The following is a 22,660-nucleotide window of genomic DNA, read 5'->3' on the forward strand; positions in this document are numbered from 1 at the left end:
TCGGCTTAATGCTGCATCAAGTGGGTCTATGCAAGACTTGCCTTCTCGAACAAGTGACCTGATTGGACATCGGCACCGAGAACTTTCCCCGGCCTCCCCTCGGCGCGCAAGAAACCTCCCGGGCTTCGGGCGCCCTTCCAGCCACCAAAGTTCTTACGAAGCACTCGCCGCCTGCCAGCTTTGTCACTCTCGCTATTCACGCTGAGTAACAAAGGCAGAGGAGCGACTCGCAACACCAGAACATTCTCGGTTCCGTTAATCTACTACTATTCTCTTCGGTTAAGATGCTGCGACAAAGTATTGTTCTGTTGTCACGTCGACCCTCCCTTTTTGGCACCGGAGCATCCGAGATCTCCTCCACCTGTACCAATGTGTATTCACCATCGATCACCCAGCATGGTACGCTCAAACCCATGTGTTGCATAGTCCACGACTGCATCTTACTGAGCAAGTGCCAACAGGCCAGTTTTCGACGTTGACAGCAACCAAAAAACCCTTGCGCTTGATGCCAGTGGGCGGTTCCGTTACTTATGGTGTTGGATCCTCCGATGGCAACGGATACCGACAATTCCTCGGCGATATGCTTCGCGCTGACGGCTACCAAGTCCAATTCGTCGGCTCGCGCAGGTCAGGCTCCATGACTAACGGCGACAACGAGGGTTGGCGGGGGTATAGAATCGACCAGATTGACAGTAAAGTAAGGAAATGGGTGTCAACCCTGGCACCTCGAGTCTTCACTGTCAATGCTGGATCCAATGACTGCGTTCAAGACTTTCGAATGGAGGCCCTCGGCCTCCGCATGGAGAATATGCTTGAGTTCCTTTGGCAGGCAAATCCCGCCTCGGTTATTATCCTATCAACTCTACTCGTGAACAGAGACAAGGACATCAATTCGCGAGTGATGGACGCAAATGACCAGTTTCGTAAGTTGACTGAGTTGAAAGCGAGGGAGGGAAAGAAGATAGTGCTTGCGGATATGAATAACTCTCGAGGGCCTCAACTTGATGATCTTGTTGATGGCACGCATCCCAACGACTACGGGTACAAGAAGATGGCAGCCATTTGGTTTAACGCAATCCGGCGGGCTCGCGAGAAAGGGTTTCTATAGGGTATGGCGAGCATCACAAGGCCTTCTTCTCTGGTACTAGGTGTAGTACGGTGAGGGGCCCTTGGTGGGATAACCGAGCGAATATTGGACCACAAATTGAGTCGTTCAATTTCGGCCGGGAGAGAATCGGTGACGCTTATTATTGCTGAAATGCTTTCCAATTGGTTAGCATTTACCGAACGCGACAGAACCAATTACATGTGACGCTGTTGACTCAGCGGCCAGAGCAAGCATTTGCGCCACCTGTGGTGATCGCAGGACGACCCCCAAGTCTTACCATGAGCTGGCGAACATGGTCTGGCCTAACCATGCCATCTTTCGTAGACACTATTACGAGAAATAGAGGGTATGTGGCTCACTTCCGGATGTTATGATGGGTCTTCTACTAATCCCCTATTTTAATTAGATATAGTTTGTCCCTCTAATTTCTTAACCACGTAGTCAAGATCCAGCAGTACTCCCTCTAAGAGTTTTGTTTCATTGGCCTTCTTAAGCACCTGACTGTAAAAGTTCAAGCTATTCAGGGTCCAGTCAGACCAATCGCCAAATATTTTTCTACTCACTATCACAGCCTTGCAAGCCGACTCCATAGCTTTGTCCAGCCGGCCCTCAGCCTCATCAATCCGAGAAATCGTCATGTGCAAGGATGGCATCATTCGTTCGTTGTGAAAATCCTCGTGCTGCGTACCCATGATCTCTTCTGTGAGGAGACGAGCTTCACGATAATTCCTCGTTTTCAAGTATGCGCTCGCCAAGTGCATCTTGAGGTTCAGGTGATCTTTGCACCGGTCTTGACCTTGCAGCTCCGCTGCGAGGACCATGCGGCGACCCAAGTTGACTACTTCATCAGCACTCATCAGCTCGTAGCGAAGAAGCCGCCAGATGGTGTCAGACATCATGTCCTGTACGATCGGGTAAGCAGTGCCAAGGGTATCGTGAATGACACTGATGTATGCCAGTATAATCGGTCTTGCGTGAGCGATCATTTCCTTTGGCCCTAGTCGAAATATGACCTGGATTAGAAGACGGAGCGGGTGCGAAGAGCCAACCCAAGGGAGGGTCTCTGAGACGTGATATATATTTTGGAGAAGCCATTGGGCGATATGGAGATGATCTCGGGCGAAGAAAAGCACTGAAGTATACACGAAGGAGAAGAGCAAGGGATCCTGGCGCGAGAGCTGTATGGGGGCCTGTCTGATGAAATGCCGCAAGAACTGGATTGCCTCGGCATTTCTCCCGTCCTTTAAGACCACCGCGGCTGACATGACGGAGCTGCACCAAGCTGGCACAGTGTCCTCGTTCTTGAATCCACTTTTTGCGTCTCTTGGCCAGTTTTTCGCTTCAACTGACCCTCTCACGTAGGAGTTGAGTAAGCGCATATAGTACTCCGGTACCCGGATGTCGTCTGGTGGCGTAATCAACACTGGGTGTGCAATGGCGCTATCTTGACTTGTAGCGATGAATGGTTGTAGAACTCTAGTTATGAGTTCCATTTGTTTCCCCTTGGGCAATCTGCGAAAGTATTTCCTGTCGTTTCTTCGTGGCCGCTTTATTGTCGGCAAGGCTGAGCATCTCGGCCGGGTTCTGCGCAATTGCGTCCAGCGCAGCTTTGCCGTCATGTTCTTCCTAAGCTTCCACTGGGTAAACCGTGATTTGTACATTTTCTCACTAGCGGCATTAGATCAAGCAGTTCCTCATCGTTGCAGGCCGTGAAACACGTACGTGGCGTTGAAGTCGTGTACCCAACGCATGTGCTCCATGATTCTGGGCAATGGCATGTTCCGTTTGAGGTATAGATCAGTGATCGCCTCTCTGTAGTTGTCCCAGTCTTGGGGGCATGGAACAGTGCGACGTCCAAGCGGTGGGATGTGTGCCCCCTCCATTGTGTGATGGGCGGAACTTCAAGATTGTGACAAGCTGGCAGCGACTACTAAGCGAGTTGGAATGTTGATTGACCTGAGCTTCATTGTTCGATAGATGTCACAGCGGGGCAGCATAGCTTTAATGCACAAGAGTTCCTCGCATCGTCAGGGGGGTTGAAAGCAGCCGCACTATGAAATGCACAAAAGATCCTGGCATTCAATTCAGCCAATGCCTGGTTCACAGTACTAACCTGAAAAGCATGGGTCTCCTTTTGGCCGCGCCTCCTCAGGCCGTCCCTTCTCTTCCATTGGTCGTTTTCAAGATCAGGCTCGGCATTAAGGCAATTCTTATCCCCCTTGACGCCTCAGAAGATACCTAAAAGCTACTTGTCTTCTCTACTAAACTTACGTTTAGGCTAAGTACCAGCAATCGTATAACATGAACTCACACGGTCAGAACAGCGCAACCCCAGAACCGCCCGGCTGCCGTGGCAGGTCAAGTTGGTGCAGGAAAGGCGGTCGGACAGCTGCAGACGTAATGGCCATCTGCACTAGCACACGACCTAAGAACGCCAGCCTCTTTCTCGCTTCGGCAACTGTTCGCTCATTCATCGAGAGATGAGGCAGTCTTAAGCGTAGCCTGTATTTGACTCAAAGTACGGGCAAACGACAGTTCTATTGAATCTCTCAGTTACGAAGCAGTGACAGCAAAGGCAATTCAACGTTGTAACGAGATCAGCCACCCTATCTGCTGATATTAGAAACGGATGCTGTTGTTGGTTTATTACCAGGCCCCATGAAAGGTTATCTTCACCGCCCAGTGTCTTGCCGCCAAGCACTCATCGTTGGTTCAACTCCCAAAACTTACATGCATCTTGCTGTCTGAAGTGTACATTGCCGCGGTGGAGATAATGCAGCTTACGGGTTATCAGGTGGGGGAGGGATAAAACTCGTCAACGATACGAGGTCCTGATGGTGACCCATGATTCCTGCACTCTTATGAGTGATTGGTGCGGACAGCCCTGACACAATGGGGTGCATGAGGCTGAACTGTTCGGCCATCATCTTAACCAAGCCCGGGGTGCTGGGGTTCATTACCTGCTCATACCTATACTGGACGGAATAATTCCGACGGCACACAACGGTGTGCGGGCACTGGCTGCAGTTTACTCTGTGGCTTGCAACAACCCCAGTAGATGATGTGGTCAAATGATTCTAGCCTCTTGACGCCCGATATGACTGCGCACTTGCAGCAATGTATATACACTATTGGATGATGAAAACTGCAAAGATCTTTTGTACATCAAGACACCGAGGACCAATCATACACTTCCTACCCCCTAACCTTTAGCTACCAAAAGACTGGAGCCGCAATCGTGGTATATGAGATTGTGAGATACCAGTTGTGTCAGAAAAAACATTTAAGCTACTGTTGCACCTTGAATGAATGCTGAACCTCGCTCTTATCATCAATTCAAGCGCTTTTCAGGCCAGCTCGAGAAAGTGTGGTATGTTCAATCTACTCAGACCTTTTAAACTCTTTACTGAAACCCAAATTCCCACAGTACCACCAGCAAGACACTCTTTTTACCATAATGGCGGGCGTCTGCAAGCATCTAGGATGCAAGTCATCTATCAACAACGATGAAGAGCAGGCACAACACGACAAGGTCTTCCCACAAAGCTGTGGAGAGTGTGGATGCTTCGAGGGCACGCGGAGGCAGCATATGATGAAACACCGTCATCGTGTGTGCGGCTTTGGGGCCTGCGTTGGGCCGTAAAGTTCGGTTTAAATCTGACGCTGACGTACGCCGTCACTGGAACGTTCATCATCGGGGCGGCGGGGAGCGGATCACAACGGATAGATTTGGCAATGCTTTGTGTAATGATGATGAGGACGATGGATATTATAGCGAGGCTGCTTAAGCACAGAGGCTGAGAGTGTTGGAAAGTAAGCCTATATCAGTGGTTCCTTCAGTAATATGACCAACTGCCAAACTTCACGTTCATCTGGCAAAACCAGCCAATACCAAGGAGACTCAGGCCATCGCAAGCCTCGTTGCATGAGCCCTAACCCACAACCGTGAGCCACTTTAGGTTCCAATCAAATAAAACGCTATTTTACACTTTCTTATATGTCAACTATCTCACTGGTCAATACGATATAGTTACCATTAATACCTTCAGCATATTACCAGACGTGACTGACCCCTTATTACTTGAACTACGCCCAGCACTTCCTACTCCTAACATGATCTCAGCATGACCGGCTGTCTCCCTATCGCCAAACACTCAATCAAACTCCCTCAGAGCTGCGTGGATATTTGCCAAGCCAGCGATGTGTCGGCCGGAATCTGAGGGAAACTCTCCAAGCACATTTTCCGATGGTGCACCCGACCAATCCGGCCTTATATCACGTTGCGTATTCTCCGTGGCGTCGGCCCGTAGGCCAAGGGACCCGGGAGTCCCTTACCAGTGTGCCAAGAAATGTTACCATCATGCGAATGTTTCTTGATCAACCTCCGTGCTTCCTATTTGGGTATCTCAAGGAGCATGGCTTCCGAGATGAGCAGGGCCGGCCCCCCTGTCAGTGTTGTCACATCGACAGGGATCCTAGACGTTTCGGCCACCTGAACACTGAAAAGGTCGTCGATTTGCAAGTCGATCAATGAATAAACATGTCGGTACGCGGCGTGTTCATGCGTGCCATTAAGTGATGAGGCTGCCTTGCCCACGTGCAAACCAATGGCGGATACTTATCTGGCATTCGAGTTGGAACTTCGCAGATCTTAGCGTTGCAAGTCATCCGCCGGGCCTCCTTCCACGAGACGTGTGGGTTCATCCTGGGATACCACGGACGCCTAGCCCGATTGAGAGAACGGTCCTCAGGTTCCGTTCACAGTCACCTTTCCGGCGGCTCCAAGTCCCAGAAACTCAATCACTTGACCACAGCAAAGGATGCTACGTCCCGTCTTTCCGAAAGTAAAGTCTATGCAAAGAGGCATGTTCTAAGTCTAGATACTAATATATAAAGTCTGTTTCTTTTTGAAACGGAATGAGTTCTTTTGTTCTTCACCCGTTAACCTTTGGGCGACTATCCACTAGAGAACACACAGTCGGCTACACACTCTCCCTGCGGAAATGACTGTCTATCAACTCTTGTTTACGGCCGCTTTGGCTGGTGCAACACTTGCTGCCCCTCTTGTCGAGGAACGCCAGGCTTGCGCCAACCAGTGGTAAGTGCTTGCAATTGATCCTCATCTCACATCATGGTACAGCAAGGCTCACATAACCTCTAGGGCCCAGTGTGGCGGCTTCAGCTGGAATGGTGCTACTTTGCTGCCAATCTGGTAGCTACTGCAGCAAGATAAATGACTACTACTCTCAATGCATTCCTGGAGAGGGTCCCGCCACTTCCAAGACAAGCACGCTTCCTGCCTCTACCACCACCAACCAGCCGACTTCGACCTCCACGGCTGGAACCTCCTCCACTACGAAGCCTCCTCCTGCTGGAAGCGGCACTGCCACTTACAGCGGAAACCCCTACTCTGGTGTTAACCTTTGGGCCAACAGCTACTATCGCTCAGAGGTTACCAACTTGGCCATCCCCAAGTTGAGCGGTGCCATGGCCACGGCTGCTGCCAAGGTCGCTGATGTTCCCTCTTATCAGTGGATGTAAGTAATATGTATTTGAGTGAATCGGCGTTACAGGATATTTGACTAAGCACGTTTACAGGGACTCTTTCGAGCACATCTCCCTGATGGAGGATACTCTGGTCGACATTCGCAAGGCCAACCAGGCTGGTGGTAACTACGCTGGCCAATTCGTCGTCTACGACCTCCCTGATCGCGACTGCGCTGCTGCTGCCTCTAACGGAGAGTATTCCCTTGACAAGGATGGTGCCAACAAGTACAAAGAAACTACATCAACACTATCAAGAAGATCATCCAGAGCTACTCTGATATCCGAATCCTCCTTGTTATTGGTTAGTCCTATGCCCCTTATCTCGTGGGATTATGACTGACAACTCTTCTAGAGCCTGACTCCCTGGCCAACCTGGTCACCAACATGGATGTTGCCAAGTGTGCCAAGGCTCACGATGCGTATATCAGTCTAACAAACTACGCTGTCACGGAACTGAACCTGCCCAACGTCGCCATGTACCTTGATGCAGGCCACGCTGGCTGGCTCGGCTGGCCCAACAACCAGGGCCCTGCTGCGAAGCTGTTTGCTAGCATCTACAAGGATGCCGGCAAGCCAGCTGCGCTCCGTGGACTCGCCACCAACGTTGCCAACTACAACGCCTGGAGCCTCAGCAGTGCTCCCCCTTATACCCAAGGCGCCTCCATCTACGACGAGAAGAGTTACATTCACGCAATGGGTCCTCTCCTGGGAGCAGAATGGCTGGCCTGGTGCTCACTTCATTACCGACCAGGGCCGTTCTGGCAAGCAGCCCACCGGTCAGATCCAGTGGGGCGACTGGTGCAACTCCAAGGGCACTGGCTTTGGTATTCGTCCCTCTGCCAACACTGGTGACAGCCTCCTCGATGCTTTTGTCTGGGTCAAGCCTGGTGGTGAGTCTGACGGTACCTCGGACACCAGTGCTGCCCGTTACGACTACCACTGCGGTGCTTCTGCAGCTCTTCAGTACGTCATCCCATTCCCCCAACCAAGAACCATGCTGACATCTCTTCTTTCAAGGCCGGCACCTGAGGCAGGAACCTGGTTCCAGGCCTACTTCGAACAGCTTCTTACCAATGCCAACCCTTCGTTCCTGTAAGCACTTGGGACAAAAAGCAAAGCTGGTTTAGCTCTTTCATGTACATATTTATCTCGTGTGACGGCACAAAGCGCCGCATACTACATACGACGAAAAGGATAGGCCCCTCAGTCTCTTCAGACATCCCCAATTTCGTATCTGCTTCTCTCGACTTGCCTAGTCAATCAAATTTGAGCTTCTTTTTATGCTAGGTGCATATAAATGCCTGAAGTCTTTGATTAGACTGTGAAGGAGATGATGAAATGGTTCTCGATTGCCATTATATTGACCCATCTTCTCTTCTCATGCAAAGCGTGAGACGCTAGCACCTGTACTGCATCAAAATCCATATAACAGCGTCCACAACCGCCTCAGGGGCGGCAAGATGAATGCTATGCCCAACGCCAGAAACGTGCTGGAATTTTGTCCTTTGGGATAGGTTCAATATCTTCTTTTTGCATGGATTCTTCGATCGCATTGGCCTTAGATATGAATCGGCTCATTCCAGCCCTTTCAACATCAGTGCCGTTTCCCAATCGTACACCTTCAGCATAGATCTTTTGGAGATCGACGGCGTAATCTGCTTGCAAAACAACAAGAGGGACACGCCCGAGCTCAGGCTCTTCAATCTCTGAATGCTCCTTGGCAGCTAGAGCTTTACCGCTCGCGTGATACTGAGACACTTCTCGGTCGGCTGCGACTTTATGCCCAGGTCGTGCCTCTTCCTCTAGCAATGTTTTTGCCACTCCACGCGGCCTAGGCGATGGGAAATCCCCCCGTAGCAGAGCTGTAGCGTGTCGATATCTCCTCGTACAGCGCGAACAAACGGATTCGGATAGGTCAATGGCGTCTCCTCGGTGTTGGCATCGACAAAGACAAAGCCCTTGAACTGAGCCAACGTCCTCAGCTTCACAAACTCCCGTAGAATTATGCCGCCGTAAGAATGAGACACCACGATGTAGGGTGGTGCGACCTTTTGCAGCTCGCAGAAGCGCGTGCAATTCCGCTGCTATGTCCTCGGCGGTCCTGGGGTCACACTGTCGGGTGCTGGTTCACTTAAGCCGTATCCTGCGCGCTCGTAGTTCATGACGCTCATGGACTCCGAAAGACTACTCGTAACTGCAGACCACTCTCTGATGCTGCTTGTGATGCCGGGGATGATGACGACGATTGGGTTGTGTGCTCTGCGAGGTGGCCCGTAAATGGTCAGCTCGAGTTTATGGGTACCCAAGTCCACAAGGGTCGTTAGACCGGGTTGGTAGGGTGTCATATCGAAGTTGGTGTTTGCAGGAGGTTGAATAGTAGGGTTGAGTTGATGCACTCGAGCTTGTGTGAAAGATGAAGTTGGAGGGATAGAGTCACCACATTTGACAAATGGCGTCAGCGCGAGTTGGACGATGGTTGCTGACAAATCATGGGTCAGCGAAGAAGTAAGGAACATAAACATCGGAGTTCGCCTGGATTTAGTATCACAATAGACATTCATATAGAAGAGGTGAACGTAGGTTGCTTAGGTTATTAAATGTTGGCTTAGTGAGTACACAAGGCCTCAAACTAATCCTATGGGAACCCATGAATGCATTCTCGACTAATGAAAATTGCCGAACATCTTAATCATACGTGCAGCTCCATCATCTGCGTACATCAAGTTTTCCAAGTCGATACTACTTTGAATGTGTTCTCGAGCACGAGGTAGCATCTCGGCTTCATATGCTGCAACGGCCCGTTCCAACGCTGTTTGGTCTGCCTCCTCGTCATAAGCCGTCTGAGCTTTATCCTCTCCTAGCTCAGAAATTATCTTCTTGAAGAGAACCAACGAGTCGTACATGGCCTGATTGACGCCTTCGCCGTTTGGAGTTGCAAGATGTGCTGCATCTCCCAAGAGTGCAATGCCGGGGGTACGCTTCCAGCTCGTCTGGTCTGGTTCGTTGGCGGTGCCCTCTGTTCCGCCGCTTTCGGTTGTTTCTGGTGAGAAAAGACCTATGGGGAGGCGATAGAGAGGCCAAGGGCGCCAAGGACCTTCAGAGGCAGCGATCAAGGCTCGTGTGTTCGAGGCCCAGTTGGCGTAGAAAACCTCCCGGTCCCAACATGGCCGCTCGTGCCTTGTCCATATCAGCTGGATCAGCGGCGCCTCCAGGCCGTGTCAAAGTTTCGGGCGCTGTCACGCCCATGTATAGACGGTACGATCTATCAGACATTTGCTGAACACAGAGCACGCTTTTGGCACTCAAAGCCATGGTAGTGCCTTTGCCTGCCATTTCACCCGCCGTACTATATTCTGGGTTGTCGTTGGACAGACGACCCTCGATAAACATTTTGCCTGAGTATACTGGCTTTGCAGATGTGATCTCAAGTAGAGTTAGCTCCTTGATATGTAAAAGACAGGGATGAAGAGCCACACTATGACTTACCAGTTGCCGGACCTTGCTCCATGCTCCATCCGCACCGACCACGAGCCGAAACCCAGTCTCAGTTGAGCCATCGGCAAAGCTCAGCATCCAGGAGCAAGCTCCCGACCGTTTTTCGTCTTCGTTACGCCCGACCTTTGAGAGCGTCTTTCCCCATCGAATGCTATCTGCAGGTAGGGAGTTGAGTAGTAATTGTCGCAGTTGCAAGCGGTCGATCTCAGGGCGGTCAGTGTCGTCACTGAAAGAGGCCTTGATTCCTCCCGTGGAATCCATCAGCGTCATCGCCGTGGCATCTTGACGAGACAGCTTCTTGAACTCGTCATGAAGCCCGGCATGCCGCAGTGCTTCTTGGCCTGTTTCGTTGTGGATGTCGAGTGTGCCACCCTGATTGAGAGACGTTGACTCCGGTGATGGATCGCGCTCAAACACGCGATATTTGATCCCCGCAGTCTGCAATAGACGGGCAAATGCAAGTCCACAGGGCCCGCCCCCAATGATCGCGATAGCGGGTGGTTTAGATGAGGGCATGATTTCTGAACCCGAAGGTTGCTGTGGACTCTCAGATTGGCGGGAATTTCACGCTGACCTCGGGTTGTAGACGTGATTCGTTTGGTGCGATATAATTGTAGGCGAAATAAGTGAGAGAAGAAAATTGGGATGAAAATGTTCACTCTGCGCCGACGCAGAGCTTTTATAGGTGCTTGTTTAGCTGTCCTTGAACTGCGAACCCCTTGTTCTCGGCACCGAGCTTGCTCGACGAGCCTCCTAATGTGTGTTTATTAGAATCAATACTCGGTACCTAGTAAAGACCGAGGCTGGCGCAGGATCCTATCGCTTCGGACATTAGTCTGGTCCGAACGCTAACTAACCGCTGTGGGACAAATGAGAATTCCAGTGACTATGAGTGCCTCAAGCCACACTCAAGTCCTCACTGTTTTCTGCCCAAGTAAGCGCCAGAGAACAGGACTCTTGCATTAACTCGTCGGCAATGGCAAAGTATCCACACTTCATCTGGCGAATTTAGAACAGAAACACCTAGATTTGGTAGCAAGAGGCAAAGACGTCTAGCGCAGTTCAACACCACACATCCGATCCGTATGTGTCCAAACGGTGAACTCGACTAACATCACTCAGCACAAGATATGTATACAATACACTCGGCTGCCGCACAATTTCAAACTAGTCAGCATCGTGGCACACAGGGTGAGACGGATCAGCAGTCGGTGGCGTCTCCTCCAAGAGGGGAACTAAAACTTGAGCAATAGGGTAGGCGGACAGTAGAGGTTGGAGCAACCAAATGCTGACAGTACAGTAGAAAATAAGCGCTAGGTAGCTCTGCTGGAATGCAAACGCTCGACACTGACCCCGGCAATTCTGATAAAGGGGGATTGAAACACCCTCAACCTTGGGCCCATGAAGCTCCCTCTCTGCATCTTTACTCTCATCCTTCATACACAAAATGAGCAAGTCAACAACGGAGCTACTGCAAAGTCATCTTTCTGAGGCCGGTATTCCCTTTGCCGTTCCTGGCTCAAGTGAGTTTGTTTCCCTGCAAACGAGCTATACCGGCCGACATGATGAGGTTCGGCCCAAAGTCATCACCAGACCCCAGTCCGCCGAGCAAGTGGCTACTATTATCAAATCATGTTTGAGCCTTAAGCTGGACCCGGTGGTTCGTGGTGGCGGGCATGACATGTTCGGGCGCTTCTCGGCCCTCGATGCCGTGAGCATCGATCTACGCGATCTCAACACGGTCACTATATCGCCAGATAAAAAGACAGCAAGAGTGGGAGGAGGGGCGACAAATTATCAGGTACTCGAGGCCTTGAGCAAGCATGGACTGACAGCTCCCGCGGGATCCTGTGGAACGGTCGGTTTTGTGGGATGGTGTCTTCTTGGGGGTGGATTTGGTCCTTATGTCCACTCGTACGGGCTTGGAGCCGACCAAATTGTCGGTGCCCGAGTTGTTCAGGCCAATGGGGAGCTAGTTGAAGCTGATGCTCGCCTACTCAAGGGTCTGCGTGGGGGCGGTGGAAGTCTCGCCATCGTTGTCGAGTTGGAGGTCAAGACGTGGCCGCTCTGTGAGGTATGTAGTGTCTCCTGCATTTTTCAGTGCATATGCTGACTCTCAGCAGGTCCAGGCGGGAATGCTCTTCTTCGAATCGTCTGACATTGCCGGCGCTGTAACCACCTTTTTCACCAGCTACAACAACCTCGTAAACACGTACAAGGACATTCCCAGCAAGCTTTATCTGATGCCGTCGATCTGGATCTACCCGAAAGTCGGACTTTCTCTCACCTGCGGTTTCATCTGGAACGGGTCTGCGAGCGACGAGTCTCGTCTGTGGCTAAAGCGAGTGAGCAAGTTAGCACCTCTCTCACCCAATATCTCGGATGTGCACTCGACCGTCATGAACACGAACGCGCTGGGCTTCGCGGCCATGGTGAAAGATATATGATCCCCGCTCAGGTTCTCAGCCGTTGCCAGTCAGCAGACATCTCCCACTTCTCACCCGAGGTGGTGGATGAGCTGGCCCGAATTGCCCACGCCATCCCCCGCGACAGCTCCGGTGGTGTCAACATCCACACACTCCGTGCCGACAGCCCATCCTGCAGGCCCGACACGCCGGACTCTGTTCTGCCGTACCGGAAACCCCACGTGATGTTCGAGTTCCTGGGCCTGGGAGATGACGAGGCCTCGGCGCGGGGTGCGGCAGCTTGGGCGTTGGATGCACGTAATAGAATCTCAGCACTTCCAGATGCAGAAGGTCCCACGTATCTACCCTTGACCGCCCCCGAGTTCGTCGACCTGGAGACAACCTTTGGAGGGCATCTGGCAGAGCTGCGGCAGCTGAAACGGGAGTATGACCCGGCGGGGGTTTTTAAGCATACACTGCCAAAGCTCGTATGATGGTGAATTGGTCACGGCTCGAGCCCTGCAGATGGACGAGATTGGCACGGAGTAGTTCGAGCTAGCGGGATCATCCTTGTCTGATCACCTTATCAATCAGTCCAGCACCGACTTCGGATCCCGTGCCAAGCCGGGTATTGCGGATCGGCTCGTCAGTGATTGGGGCTATTACTTGATCTGCCCGTTAGATTCATCCGGTACCTTGTAGCTGCATCACAAGTGCTGTGATCTTCCTCCAGCCGGCAACCGGCCCCATTGTTAGATGTGCATCGTGGTGCCGCGTTTCGCGCCTCTTTTGTGGTGTGATCTGTTACTATCTTACGGCGATGAGCCTACCCTCAAGAGGCATATTAGGGCTGGTATAACCAAGTTCATTCATGTTATTCTTGATTGGATCAAATCCCTGCTTGTGGTCGCACTCACGGCTTTTCACAGCGTGGGGGATTTGGTTAGATCGGCCCCAGAACAACGAGTTGGCTATGTACGGTGCAGTGGAAAGGGTTTGCCACGGTGGGTTGGAGGTAAAGGCGTTCATGTCTGTTAATGTCTCATATAGAGAGGAATTCTTTCTCATATTGATCCCATCTTCTTTCCTCAAGCTCTCATTAGGGTACCGGCTAGCGAGCATCACGAATCACAAGTCCTCATCGAATCAAATTCCTTCCCTTTCCAACGGTGTCGACTGACCCGTCGACTACGACCCTACCATGGAAGGAATGGACAAGAAGCACAATGATGTCGAAGCGGGGAGGGAGTCACCCAGCATCGAACCAACAGCATTACCAACCAACAACCCAACTACCGATAGCAAGGGGTTGGAGTACGGAACACGCAATCTCGGCACTCTGAACCGTAGGCTCAAGTCCCGACATGTTCAGTTCCTTGCCTTGTCCGGTGCCATCGGCACGGGCCTTTTCGTCGGCAGCGGACAGGTGCTTTCGCTTGCCGGCCCGCTCTCAGCCTTCCTGTCTTTCACCATCACTGGCTTCAATATCTTCTGCGTCCTCAACAGCGTCGGTGAGATGGCTTCGTGGTTGCCTATCCCGGGCCCTGTTCCCATCTTTGCTGCCCGGTTCGTGGACCCAGCGCTGGGGTTTGCTCTCGCTTGGAACTATTGGTATCAATTTGCCATTGGAGTTCCTATTGAGGTGACAGTTTCAGCCGTCATTGTTGATTACTGGCACAACAATGTCCCCAAAGTCGCACTCATCAGCCTTTTCTATTTTCCCATGGTCTTCCTCAACTGTTTGCCCGTTCGCATCTATGGTGAAGCCGAGTTCGTCTTTGGAGCCATCAAGTTGACCACTATTGTGGGCTTGATCATCCTGATGTTCATCATCACTGTTGGCGGCGCTCCCAATGGCGAGGCGATTGGCTTCAAGTACTGGATACACCCAGGACCCATGAACGAATACTTGAGGCCAGGTGCATTGGGAAGGTTTCTGGCTTTCTGGAAAGTCTTTGTGCAGGCAACATTCTCCTATGGCGGCAGTGAGATGGTCGTGATGGCGGCGGGAGAGACAGAGAACCCTCGACGCAACATCCCCAAGGCTATTCGTCGAGTCTTTTGGAGAATTGTTCTCTTCTACATCCTTTCCGTTTTCCTTGTCGGTCTTTGCGTCTCGTCCAAGGACCCTTCCCTCCTGAACGCCATCAACTCCTCTGCCCCCTGGAGCAGCTCAAAGTCCCTTTGTTATCGCTATTCGCAACGGCGGTATTAAGACACTTCCCTCAATCATCAATGCGGTCATCCTGACCTCGGCTTGGTCATCTGGCAACTCGCTGTTTTATGCCGGCACTCGTGTTCTCTATGCCGCGGCCCTTGATGGAAAGGCACCAGCCATCCTGGCGTATGAGAAGTTTGGCGTTCCATACCTCTGTGTAGCAGTCACCTCTGCTTTTGGACTCTTGGTCTACCTCAATGTCAGCAACAGTGGCGCTGAAGTCTTCTTCTGGCTCAGTAATCTGAGCGGTGTTGGGGCTCTTATCATTTGGGCCAGTGTCTGCTACACATATCTTCGCTTCTACTATTGCCTCAAGTACAACGGAATCGACCGCAACACTCTTCCGTACAAGTCACCAATGCAGCCATTCCTGGCTTATTTCTCCGTTTCATTCTGCACCATTGTTGCTATCTTTAACGGATTCGACGCCTTCTTCCCTGGACGCTTCAGTGCCAAGACCTTCATCCCGCCTTACATCAACATTCCCATTTTCTTCGTGTTGATTTTTGGTTTCAAGTATGTCAAGAAGACCAAGTTTGTCAAGTATTCAGAAATGGATATTTGGTCCGGAAAGGCGGAGATTGATGCATTGGAACCAACTTGGCCGGTGGTAAAACCCAGGAATTGGCTGGAACGCATCTGGTTCTGGATTGCCTGAGTGCACTCAATAAAGTGGGCGTTGACAAGATATGGGCTGTCTGGCATAGAAAGGCATGCAAGAAGTCGTTACGGGGACGAAGGAGGGTGGGTTAAAGAGAGTACAACCGTGGTTAGGTTGGTAAGGGCATATGTTGTGATAACCCCAGGTTTGGGGAAGAGATACCAGTGATGAATGGCACCATGTGGAAGACGTAAAAGAATCAGGTTTAGGGATATAGCAGGCTACATATAGAGGAATAGAAGAAGAAGGAGCTGAGCCTGAGATGATGATGGCACGATATGTGGATTCATATGGTCGACTACTTAGACGATTGTGTTGACTATTTAGGGGAGTAAAAGATATGAAGAGGGAGGATCATCGTCTCTCCTTACCAGAGTAAGTAAAAAGAGAAATTATCTTGTCATAATCATAAATCGTTGAACGGCAAGCGATATCCAGTCATTCCCATGTTGTGAGACCCTTGGTGTACATGGCTTAAAGATAGCTGCGCCCAGAAGTCCAATCAAATCTCACAAGCGGCCATGCCTTCAAGAGCGGAGTAGAAGTCAGCCAAATCCGGCTTTTCATCTCCCGCTGGAATGCAGAGAGCAACCATCTTCATGAACGCAGCCCCGAGTCGAAATGCTGCGAATCCTTCAGTAATATATCGATTATGCATCCACTGGGAGAGTGATGCAACATCAGTCAATTTCACGACGTTGCTATTACTGACGTCAACGCGCTTCTTGACAATTTTGCGAAGAGGCGTCCATTCTGCGATCTCGATCAGAACACAGCCGAGAGAATATGCATCCATGTAGCGTTCAAAGCTCTCGGAAGGCTCTCCGAGAGCCTTGGCATGCCGATAAATGTCCCGTGAGAGGTCCTCAGATGGTTGTTCGCTGATTTCGGTCGGTGAACTTTGTCGCGCGAAGGAGAAGCCGCAGAGATATGGTCGACCCAGACGACCAATCGACTGGCCAGAGGGTGGAGAGACAAGGAGAATGTTCTCAGACCGCATGTCTTTATGGAGCCAGCCGGCGGTGTGGAAGCTGAGGAGCGTCTGGCACACCTGCACAGCTAAACGAAGTCGTGCGCCAACATCTGGCAGTGGCCCGCTGGATCTCGATAATACACTGAGCAGAGAAAAGAGGCTGCTCAGTGCTGGAAGGGAATCGAAAGACCAACCGGAAGCCCCCTTGCTCTTCAGTGTATCCTCGGCAAGGGAATGTCTGGAAGGATGGCGTGGGAGGCTGAGAGAGTAGATGCACGAGCGCTTCAACACGTGGTTTAAGCTTCGCTTTCATACGCGGCTGTACGCGCTTCTCTTCTATCAGTACGGTGTCTCCCTTGTACTGGGCCGATCCGATGGTCAAAGACATCATACGAATGCTAGCCAGCTGCGAGGGGTCCAGAACCGATAGAGGTCGTGCTGGTACTATATTGTTTGGTCCCATCATCGGAGTGTGTTGGTTGTTGGGCATGGCCATCATGTGATGTGAGCAAAATATGCTGTGCCTTCAGACCTGCCGAGGCAGCGAGGCCGTTCTTCATCCCAGCATCTGTGGCCGAGTCGTGGAGAGATTTCTGGAGATCCTGAAGACCCTTGATATCCTGACTTGTTTGGATCGCTAGTTGCAGCGTCTGGTTGACAGCGCGAGACGTCTGAACTCGGTGAGGCATATCCAAGAGAGACCAAAGTCCATCGACAAGCCCGGTCACATCCTTCACCAACTCCGCATACTTTTTCTTGTCGACAGCGGCCCACCAAAGACGCCTTGGGAACCGATTCGCCGTGTTGAGTGTGGATGCGCGCCTGAGGATGCCCGCGCGAGTCTCGGATGACACAATGTTTGAGAGGATCGACGAAGCCGGGTTATCCGGAGCGACGATCGTTTCAGAAGGGACCAATTCATCAGAACCATCCGGCGGAGACACGAGTTCAAGCTTGTAGCGCTTTTTCAAAGCATCTGTCGAGGAGAGAAGCTGCTCTAGCTGGAATAGGATGAGAGCGGCAGGGTGCTTGTGAGGTACTGGTGATTCATCGTCTTTGGGAGAGTTGAGGCCAATTGCCCGAGCCCACTCAATGAGCCGATACTCTTGAAGCACGAGCTTTGTTCGTTCGATGGCTGCATCCTTTCCGATATTTCGAGCGTCAGATATCAAGGTGAAGCCTCTAACGCAGCGGGCAAAAAGGTCGAAAGAGAGCGAGACCACAGCTAAGGCTGTTCCGGGGTCCATTGTGCGTGTACAACTGTTGACAATGTGTTCTTTATTATAGTTGAAGCCCGGCCCTTGATGGGTTAACTGAGTCAGAAGATCGTGCGTGTACAACACAAGCGTTAAGGTTCTTGATACGTAATTGCTGGAAAGTCTGGGTCTCGACCTTGGACTGTCGGTCTATAGGTATGCGGGGTTATGGTTGATCGCCTACAGGGTGTATGCCAGACAGGGCGCGTGCGCTATATGATGGTATTGATGCCTGATCAACCCTGGATGAGGCACATCAAAGTGCAATTATCCGATATTTGGATCCCTGGCCTCTCTTCTTGTACCGGTCTCTCCGACCGTTTACGCGTTTCCCAGCCGTCGATTAAGCATAATAAACCCCTTCGCTAAAAAGCATTTGACTCCTTTGACCACGCAGTAACTTATTTTTGGTCCACCCCACTTCTTCGTCCACTCCACTTGCTCTATTTGGCCATAAGCCTCCAGTTGTCCTAACAATATCGTCAATCGCGAAACAGGCTGAGGTAGGCTGGAGCAGCTCAGCCGCAAATCAGTAGTTACATAATTAATAACTATGTGCTTAGCAGTGACAAAGGATCCTTAAAAGGAGGTAAAGCAACAGATCCACTCCCTCGAAGTTCCCCGCCTGGTCATAACACCCGCCAACACTCCTCCTTCATGCTTTGAGTTGGGCTGCTTGGACCTCTGTCACCCAATTACCGACCCTTGAAGCGGAATGGAGTCCTCCTCGGGAAGAAGTCTGACATCTTTTAGGGGAGATACCTCCGATCCTACGACGTTCGAACCATATGACCCTTCAACTCTAGACGATGCACGCTTCATCCCGAACGCCTTGGACTTTTCCTACCGAGCCATCTCGGCTGAAAGTGCCTTGAAATTATCGGTACCACCGGTGTTTTCGAACGCGCAAGCCGTCGACAGCGCTTCATTTGCCGGCCGGGGCGCAAGCTTCGCCGTGTACCGACGTCGCATCCCGACCCAAAAGCTCCTGAAGTCGCGTATACAAGTTGATGGCTTCTCGGTCGAGACGGAAGACCGGCGCAAGTTGCCGGACGTAGTTGCCTACAAGGTGGCCGTCATCGAGTTTTCGGACAAAGGTGAAGCCACACACACGTCCCCGGCACGCCATAGACGCTGCAATCATGGAGCTCTACCTCTCAACGCACCGGCCAATCCTACAACACCCGAATCTCGTCGACTTTCTTGGATTGGCGTGGGGCATAAATCCGTTTAATTCTCTGCAGAAGTTGCCCGTCCTCATTGTCGAGTTTGCGGAACACGGGAGCCTCTCGCAACTGCAACAGCGAGAGTATCTCGGCATAGAGACTCGGCGGAAGCTCTGCCTTGACGTCTGCCAAGGCCTTCATATGCTTCATTCATGCGGCATTGTCCATGGCGACGTCAAGGCAGAGAATGTCTTGATCTTTCCTGATGAGGAGCACAAGTATAGAGCCAAGCTGAGTGACTTCGGCTACTCTCTGGTTATGAATACTGAAAGGAGCAGCCTCTTGCTAGGAGGAACCCGGCCGTGGAAGGCCCCTGAGGCAAAGAAAGCAGTCAACGTATCGTACGCAAAGTATGCGGACATATACTCCTTAGCCCTCCTCATCTGGTGTACATTTGCCCATGGTCGCAACATCTTCAAACTCCTCGTGGACGCTTCCAAGCAAGGCGAAGAATTCTATGCGGAAGCGGAGAGACTAAAGGGAACCGAAGAACTAGCTGCCCAGACAGATCTTTCTGCTTGGTACCTGAAAGCAATCATGGCCGCTCCGTATGGCGACTCTGTCCAATTCCTCGAGCACTTCCGTTCTCTCCAGCAGCGAATGCAACAGAACAACACACAGGTCAACGACCCTGCAGCTTGCATTGATGGCATTGAAAAGATTCTGTGTGCTATTCCACCTATGTATTTCCAGGCGTTGGGGCCGCTGAAGGAGCAGCTGCTTGCAACTGTTCAACATTTTGGTTTATACGACGCGATGCAAAGAGCTGTGACAATTGGGTTATCGAATGAGCCATCCCAAAGGGACCTCGGCCAAATCATGGTCTCCCTTGGTCATAATGGTCTGTTTACTGAAGATAGGTACTCAAATCACCACCTGGCGCCACATTATTAGACACTGACCGAGACAGCGCGGGACCGGATCAAGTATTAAAGTCGAACCTGAACGTAGGTCATAATAGTTTTGTTCGTCGAAATGGTTGGAAACTTATGTCGTATAGCAACATCACTTTACGTGGCGCCACTGGACGAAGATGGACTCTTCTGTTCAGAGGTACCTGACAACAATATACATTCAGAGAGGCGAGGAGGAGGCTAAGAAGGGGTATGCTAAACCCGCCGGAGGCCTTCCTTCTCACGGCTCTCTACATCAATGGATATGGTGTAGACAAGAATACCTCGAGCGCATCCAGGTGGCTCTTCAACGCTTGGGGAGTGAAACATCCACTGGCGTCGGCGTACGGGTACCGAATCGCGCGTGCCATCGGGGTCACATTTGACAATACAGAGGGTGTAGTCGGATCGCTAAACCTAATGGCCCTGCGTGGTTCAAGAATTGCTTTTGAAGATCTTGCTCTGGTCTCCAAAAACGACTACGAGGAAACGAAGAAAACGATCCGCAACTCCCTCGCAGGAACAGGCGCGAATCACTTTTTCCAAACAGAAATGCTTCACGGGTTCACTCACGGCATGTGGATCAAGACTTTTGGAAACATTCCCGTCTTGCTCGACAACTTCTCTCGGTTGAATCGCATCGCCGATTACACTGCTAACAAAAGAGGTGACCGCATCCTTCATGTGGCTGCAAGTTGCGGCCAAACAGAAGCCATCGAGGCTCTCCTGGATCGGTTTCCCTCACTTGAAGTTGATCAACTCAATGACCAGGGCGAGACGCCGCTTCTGTGTGCATGCCGCGCCGGGCAAACTGACACGGTCTTGTGGCTCGCCTCGCATGGAGCAAAAGCATCGGTGGCAGCACGGAATGGAGAGTCGCCACTTCACTGGCTAATATCCTTTGATGACGAAGAGATCGAAAGAGTTGGCCCAGCACTGATCCAAGCCGGCGCTGATTCAGACGTCAAGACGACAACCTTCATAGCCTACCAAGCGGAGTTTCCAGCATCGCTGGATCTTGATCGGCTGCCGGAGGGTTACCCTATCGGATGGGGTGAGTGTTCCCCATCGCCATATCTTTCCTCGCTTCTTCTGCAAACTGGAAGACTCGTTGGTTCGGGTGTTTGGGGGCATCAGGGGGCTAATGTGCAAACCAGCAACTCACTGTGACCGTCCCCAAATTGTCAAATTTTTGCTGTCCAACACGACCGATCCGAGGATGTGCAACACATCGTGGCCTCGCGCAAACAGTGCTTTGGAGGTCGCTGCGTCACAGCTTCGTTCAGATTGCCTGGAACTGATGATTCATGCCATTGAGCAATACAACGTCGAACAAGGGGCAGCGAAACAGGGCAACTTCTTGGTGACAGGCCTCCTTCAGCAAGCCGTTTACGGCAGCAGCCTATTTGATATGATCCTCTACCATGGCCCGAAGTATCAACAGGCGATGGAATCAACATTCAAGTGTCTGCTGCCCAGGACCAACAGGGCTGCCTCAGTTCACGGCTACGGCGGGTTCAACCAAACCCTTCTCTATTTCGCCGTCTCGCTGGCCCGAGATGAATTGGTTGAATACCTCCTTAAGTACGGAGCCGATGTTATGAAAGCTGGAGAAGGCTATGATGAAGAAGTGCTTCGATCCCAGGACGTTGGTGCGTTCAAAACGACCGACATCAATCGCGCATGCGGCGTTGACCTGCGAACACCTCTCCTGGAGGCAGTTCGATGGAATCGTCCAACAATGGTCAATCTTCTCCTTGAGCATGGAGCACACGCCACGGGAGCTTCCAAGAATCCATTCAGTGGCCAGGCTTTAACGTGGACCGCTCTCCATGTCCTGGCGTACGCAGGGCAAAATGATGCGCGGCTAGTCCAACCCCTTCTTGACCACGGCGCCCCCCTCGATGGCTTCCCAGACGACTTCGACATTACCGAATCCCCGCTGCTCATAGCTGTGCAGAATGACGCCTTCCAGCTCGCCGACAGCTTTGTATCGCATGGCGCCGACCTCAACTTCACCACCCTGGGCAGTGGCCACCTTGCCTTGACAAACCCCACAACCATCCTTGGGCACGTTGTCGCCTCCAACGCGCGGAATTCAATCGCACGTCTCCGCTATCTCCTTGACAGCGCATCGACGCGAGACCACCTGCATTTCATTGTGGAGCCAACTCGCCAGTGGACGGCACTGCACCGCGCCGCAGCCGCTCATATCGACGCCGAGTTTCGCGGAACAGATGCGACGGAGGCGGCTCAGCTGGACTGGACGGATGTCGATTGGAGTGCAAACCGCGAGATTTTGAATGAGCTACTTAGACACTTTAAGGATCCGGGGCAGCTTGACGCTACTGAGGAAAGCATGGGATTGACGGCGATACACCTGGCGGTCTTGGCGGGGAATGAGGCAGCAGTGAGATTGCTTCTTGATCATGGTGCCCGCGGCGACGTGCCGAGTGCAGGTGGCCAGGGTGCGACAGCCGCTGATATGGCACTTGGAATACAGATGAGGAGGTTGCCTATAATCGAAGAGATCACCCGGTCTGGCAGGGAGGGAGGTGGCGGCTCGGAAGAGGTGTAGTGATCTTCTGAATCCGCCAGCCCAGTCTGCAGCATGAGCCAGCGTGCCAACATCACAGAAACCAAGGAAGAGGTCGTTTTCAGAGACAATTGAAGGTGTGAACTGGGTTTTGGGAGAAATCCCAACGAATATGTCAGAGACGCAAAAGGGTATGGGATGGTTCCGCTATGTGCTTTCTTATCGCATATCCAATATATTTCAGGAGAAATTCCTATCTCAGCACAAGGTTCGGTGCCTTTCCTTGCTCTTAGTCTAGCAATACTAACCACGCGACTAAACTCTAGCGCTTTTGGCATTCAG

At 51.7% G+C, this 22,660-nt stretch overlaps 8 protein-coding genes across 8 annotated transcripts; 5 read left to right on the top strand and 3 right to left on the bottom strand.

The window, feature by feature from the left end:
• Nucleotides 1-505: 505 nt before the first annotated feature.
• MRS44_000035 (uncharacterized protein) lies at nt 506-1,108 on the top strand (the record flags this gene model as incomplete). The annotated part of the gene is made up of 1 exon (XM_046282205.2): nt 506-1,108. One exon carries the CDS (start codon nt 506-508, stop codon nt 1,106-1,108), a length of 603 nt encoding a protein of 200 aa, XP_046129848.2.
• Nucleotides 1,109-1,597: 489 nt separating this feature from the next.
• On the bottom strand, nt 1,598-2,991 carry MRS44_000036 (uncharacterized protein; the record flags this gene model as incomplete). The annotated part of the gene is made up of 3 exons (XM_065624001.1): nt 1,598-1,609; nt 1,672-2,620; nt 2,831-2,991. 3 exons carry the CDS (start codon nt 2,989-2,991, stop codon nt 1,598-1,600), a joined length of 1,122 nt encoding a protein of 373 aa, XP_065479613.1.
• A 3,120-nt stretch (nt 2,992-6,111) lies between these two features.
• Nucleotides 6,112-7,751, top strand: MRS44_000037 (uncharacterized protein; the record flags this gene model as incomplete). The annotated part of the gene is made up of 7 exons (XM_065624006.1): nt 6,112-6,206; nt 6,325-6,645; nt 6,707-6,850; nt 6,889-6,956; nt 7,008-7,431; nt 7,511-7,618; nt 7,673-7,751. The coding sequence occupies 7 exons, from the start codon at nt 6,112-6,114 to the stop codon at nt 7,749-7,751; spliced, it is 1,239 nt and encodes a 412-aa protein (XP_065479614.1).
• A 371-nt stretch (nt 7,752-8,122) lies between these two features.
• On the bottom strand, nt 8,123-10,666 carry MRS44_000038 (uncharacterized protein; the record flags this gene model as incomplete). The annotated part of the gene is made up of 6 exons (XM_065624012.1): nt 8,123-8,486; nt 8,558-8,703; nt 8,767-9,187; nt 9,374-9,749; nt 9,805-10,078; nt 10,142-10,666. 6 exons carry the CDS (start codon nt 10,664-10,666, stop codon nt 8,123-8,125), a joined length of 2,106 nt encoding a protein of 701 aa, XP_065479615.1.
• Nucleotides 10,667-11,597: 931 nt separating this feature from the next.
• Nucleotides 11,598-13,049, top strand: MRS44_000039 (uncharacterized protein; the record flags this gene model as incomplete). The annotated part of the gene is made up of 3 exons (XM_065624020.1): nt 11,598-12,224; nt 12,274-12,495; nt 12,609-13,049. The coding sequence occupies 3 exons, from the start codon at nt 11,598-11,600 to the stop codon at nt 13,047-13,049; spliced, it is 1,290 nt and encodes a 429-aa protein (XP_065479616.1).
• Nucleotides 13,050-13,756: 707 nt separating this feature from the next.
• Nucleotides 13,757-15,431, top strand: MRS44_000040 (uncharacterized protein; the record flags this gene model as incomplete). Its single annotated transcript, XM_065624026.1, has 2 exons — nt 13,757-14,660; nt 14,728-15,431. The coding sequence occupies 2 exons, from the start codon at nt 13,757-13,759 to the stop codon at nt 15,429-15,431; spliced, it is 1,608 nt and encodes a 535-aa protein (XP_065479617.1).
• A 505-nt stretch (nt 15,432-15,936) lies between these two features.
• Nucleotides 15,937-17,654, bottom strand: MRS44_000041 (uncharacterized protein; the record flags this gene model as incomplete). Its single annotated transcript, XM_065624032.1, has 3 exons — nt 15,937-16,549; nt 16,602-16,851; nt 16,940-17,654. 3 exons carry the CDS (start codon nt 17,652-17,654, stop codon nt 15,937-15,939), a joined length of 1,578 nt encoding a protein of 525 aa, XP_065479618.1.
• A 724-nt stretch (nt 17,655-18,378) lies between these two features.
• On the top strand, nt 18,379-22,360 carry MRS44_000042 (uncharacterized protein; the record flags this gene model as incomplete). The annotated part of the gene is made up of 6 exons (XM_065624039.1): nt 18,379-18,876; nt 18,968-19,749; nt 19,800-19,836; nt 19,890-19,993; nt 20,082-20,836; nt 20,940-22,360. 6 exons carry the CDS (start codon nt 18,379-18,381, stop codon nt 22,358-22,360), a joined length of 3,597 nt encoding a protein of 1,198 aa, XP_065479619.1.
• Nucleotides 22,361-22,660: the final 300 nt, after the last annotated feature.

The sequence above is a fragment of the Fusarium solani genome (genome assembly GCF_023522795.1).
Source record: "Fusarium solani strain SB1 chromosome Unknown bctg00000000, whole genome shotgun sequence".
NCBI lineage: Eukaryota > Fungi > Ascomycota > Sordariomycetes > Hypocreales > Nectriaceae > Fusarium > Fusarium solani.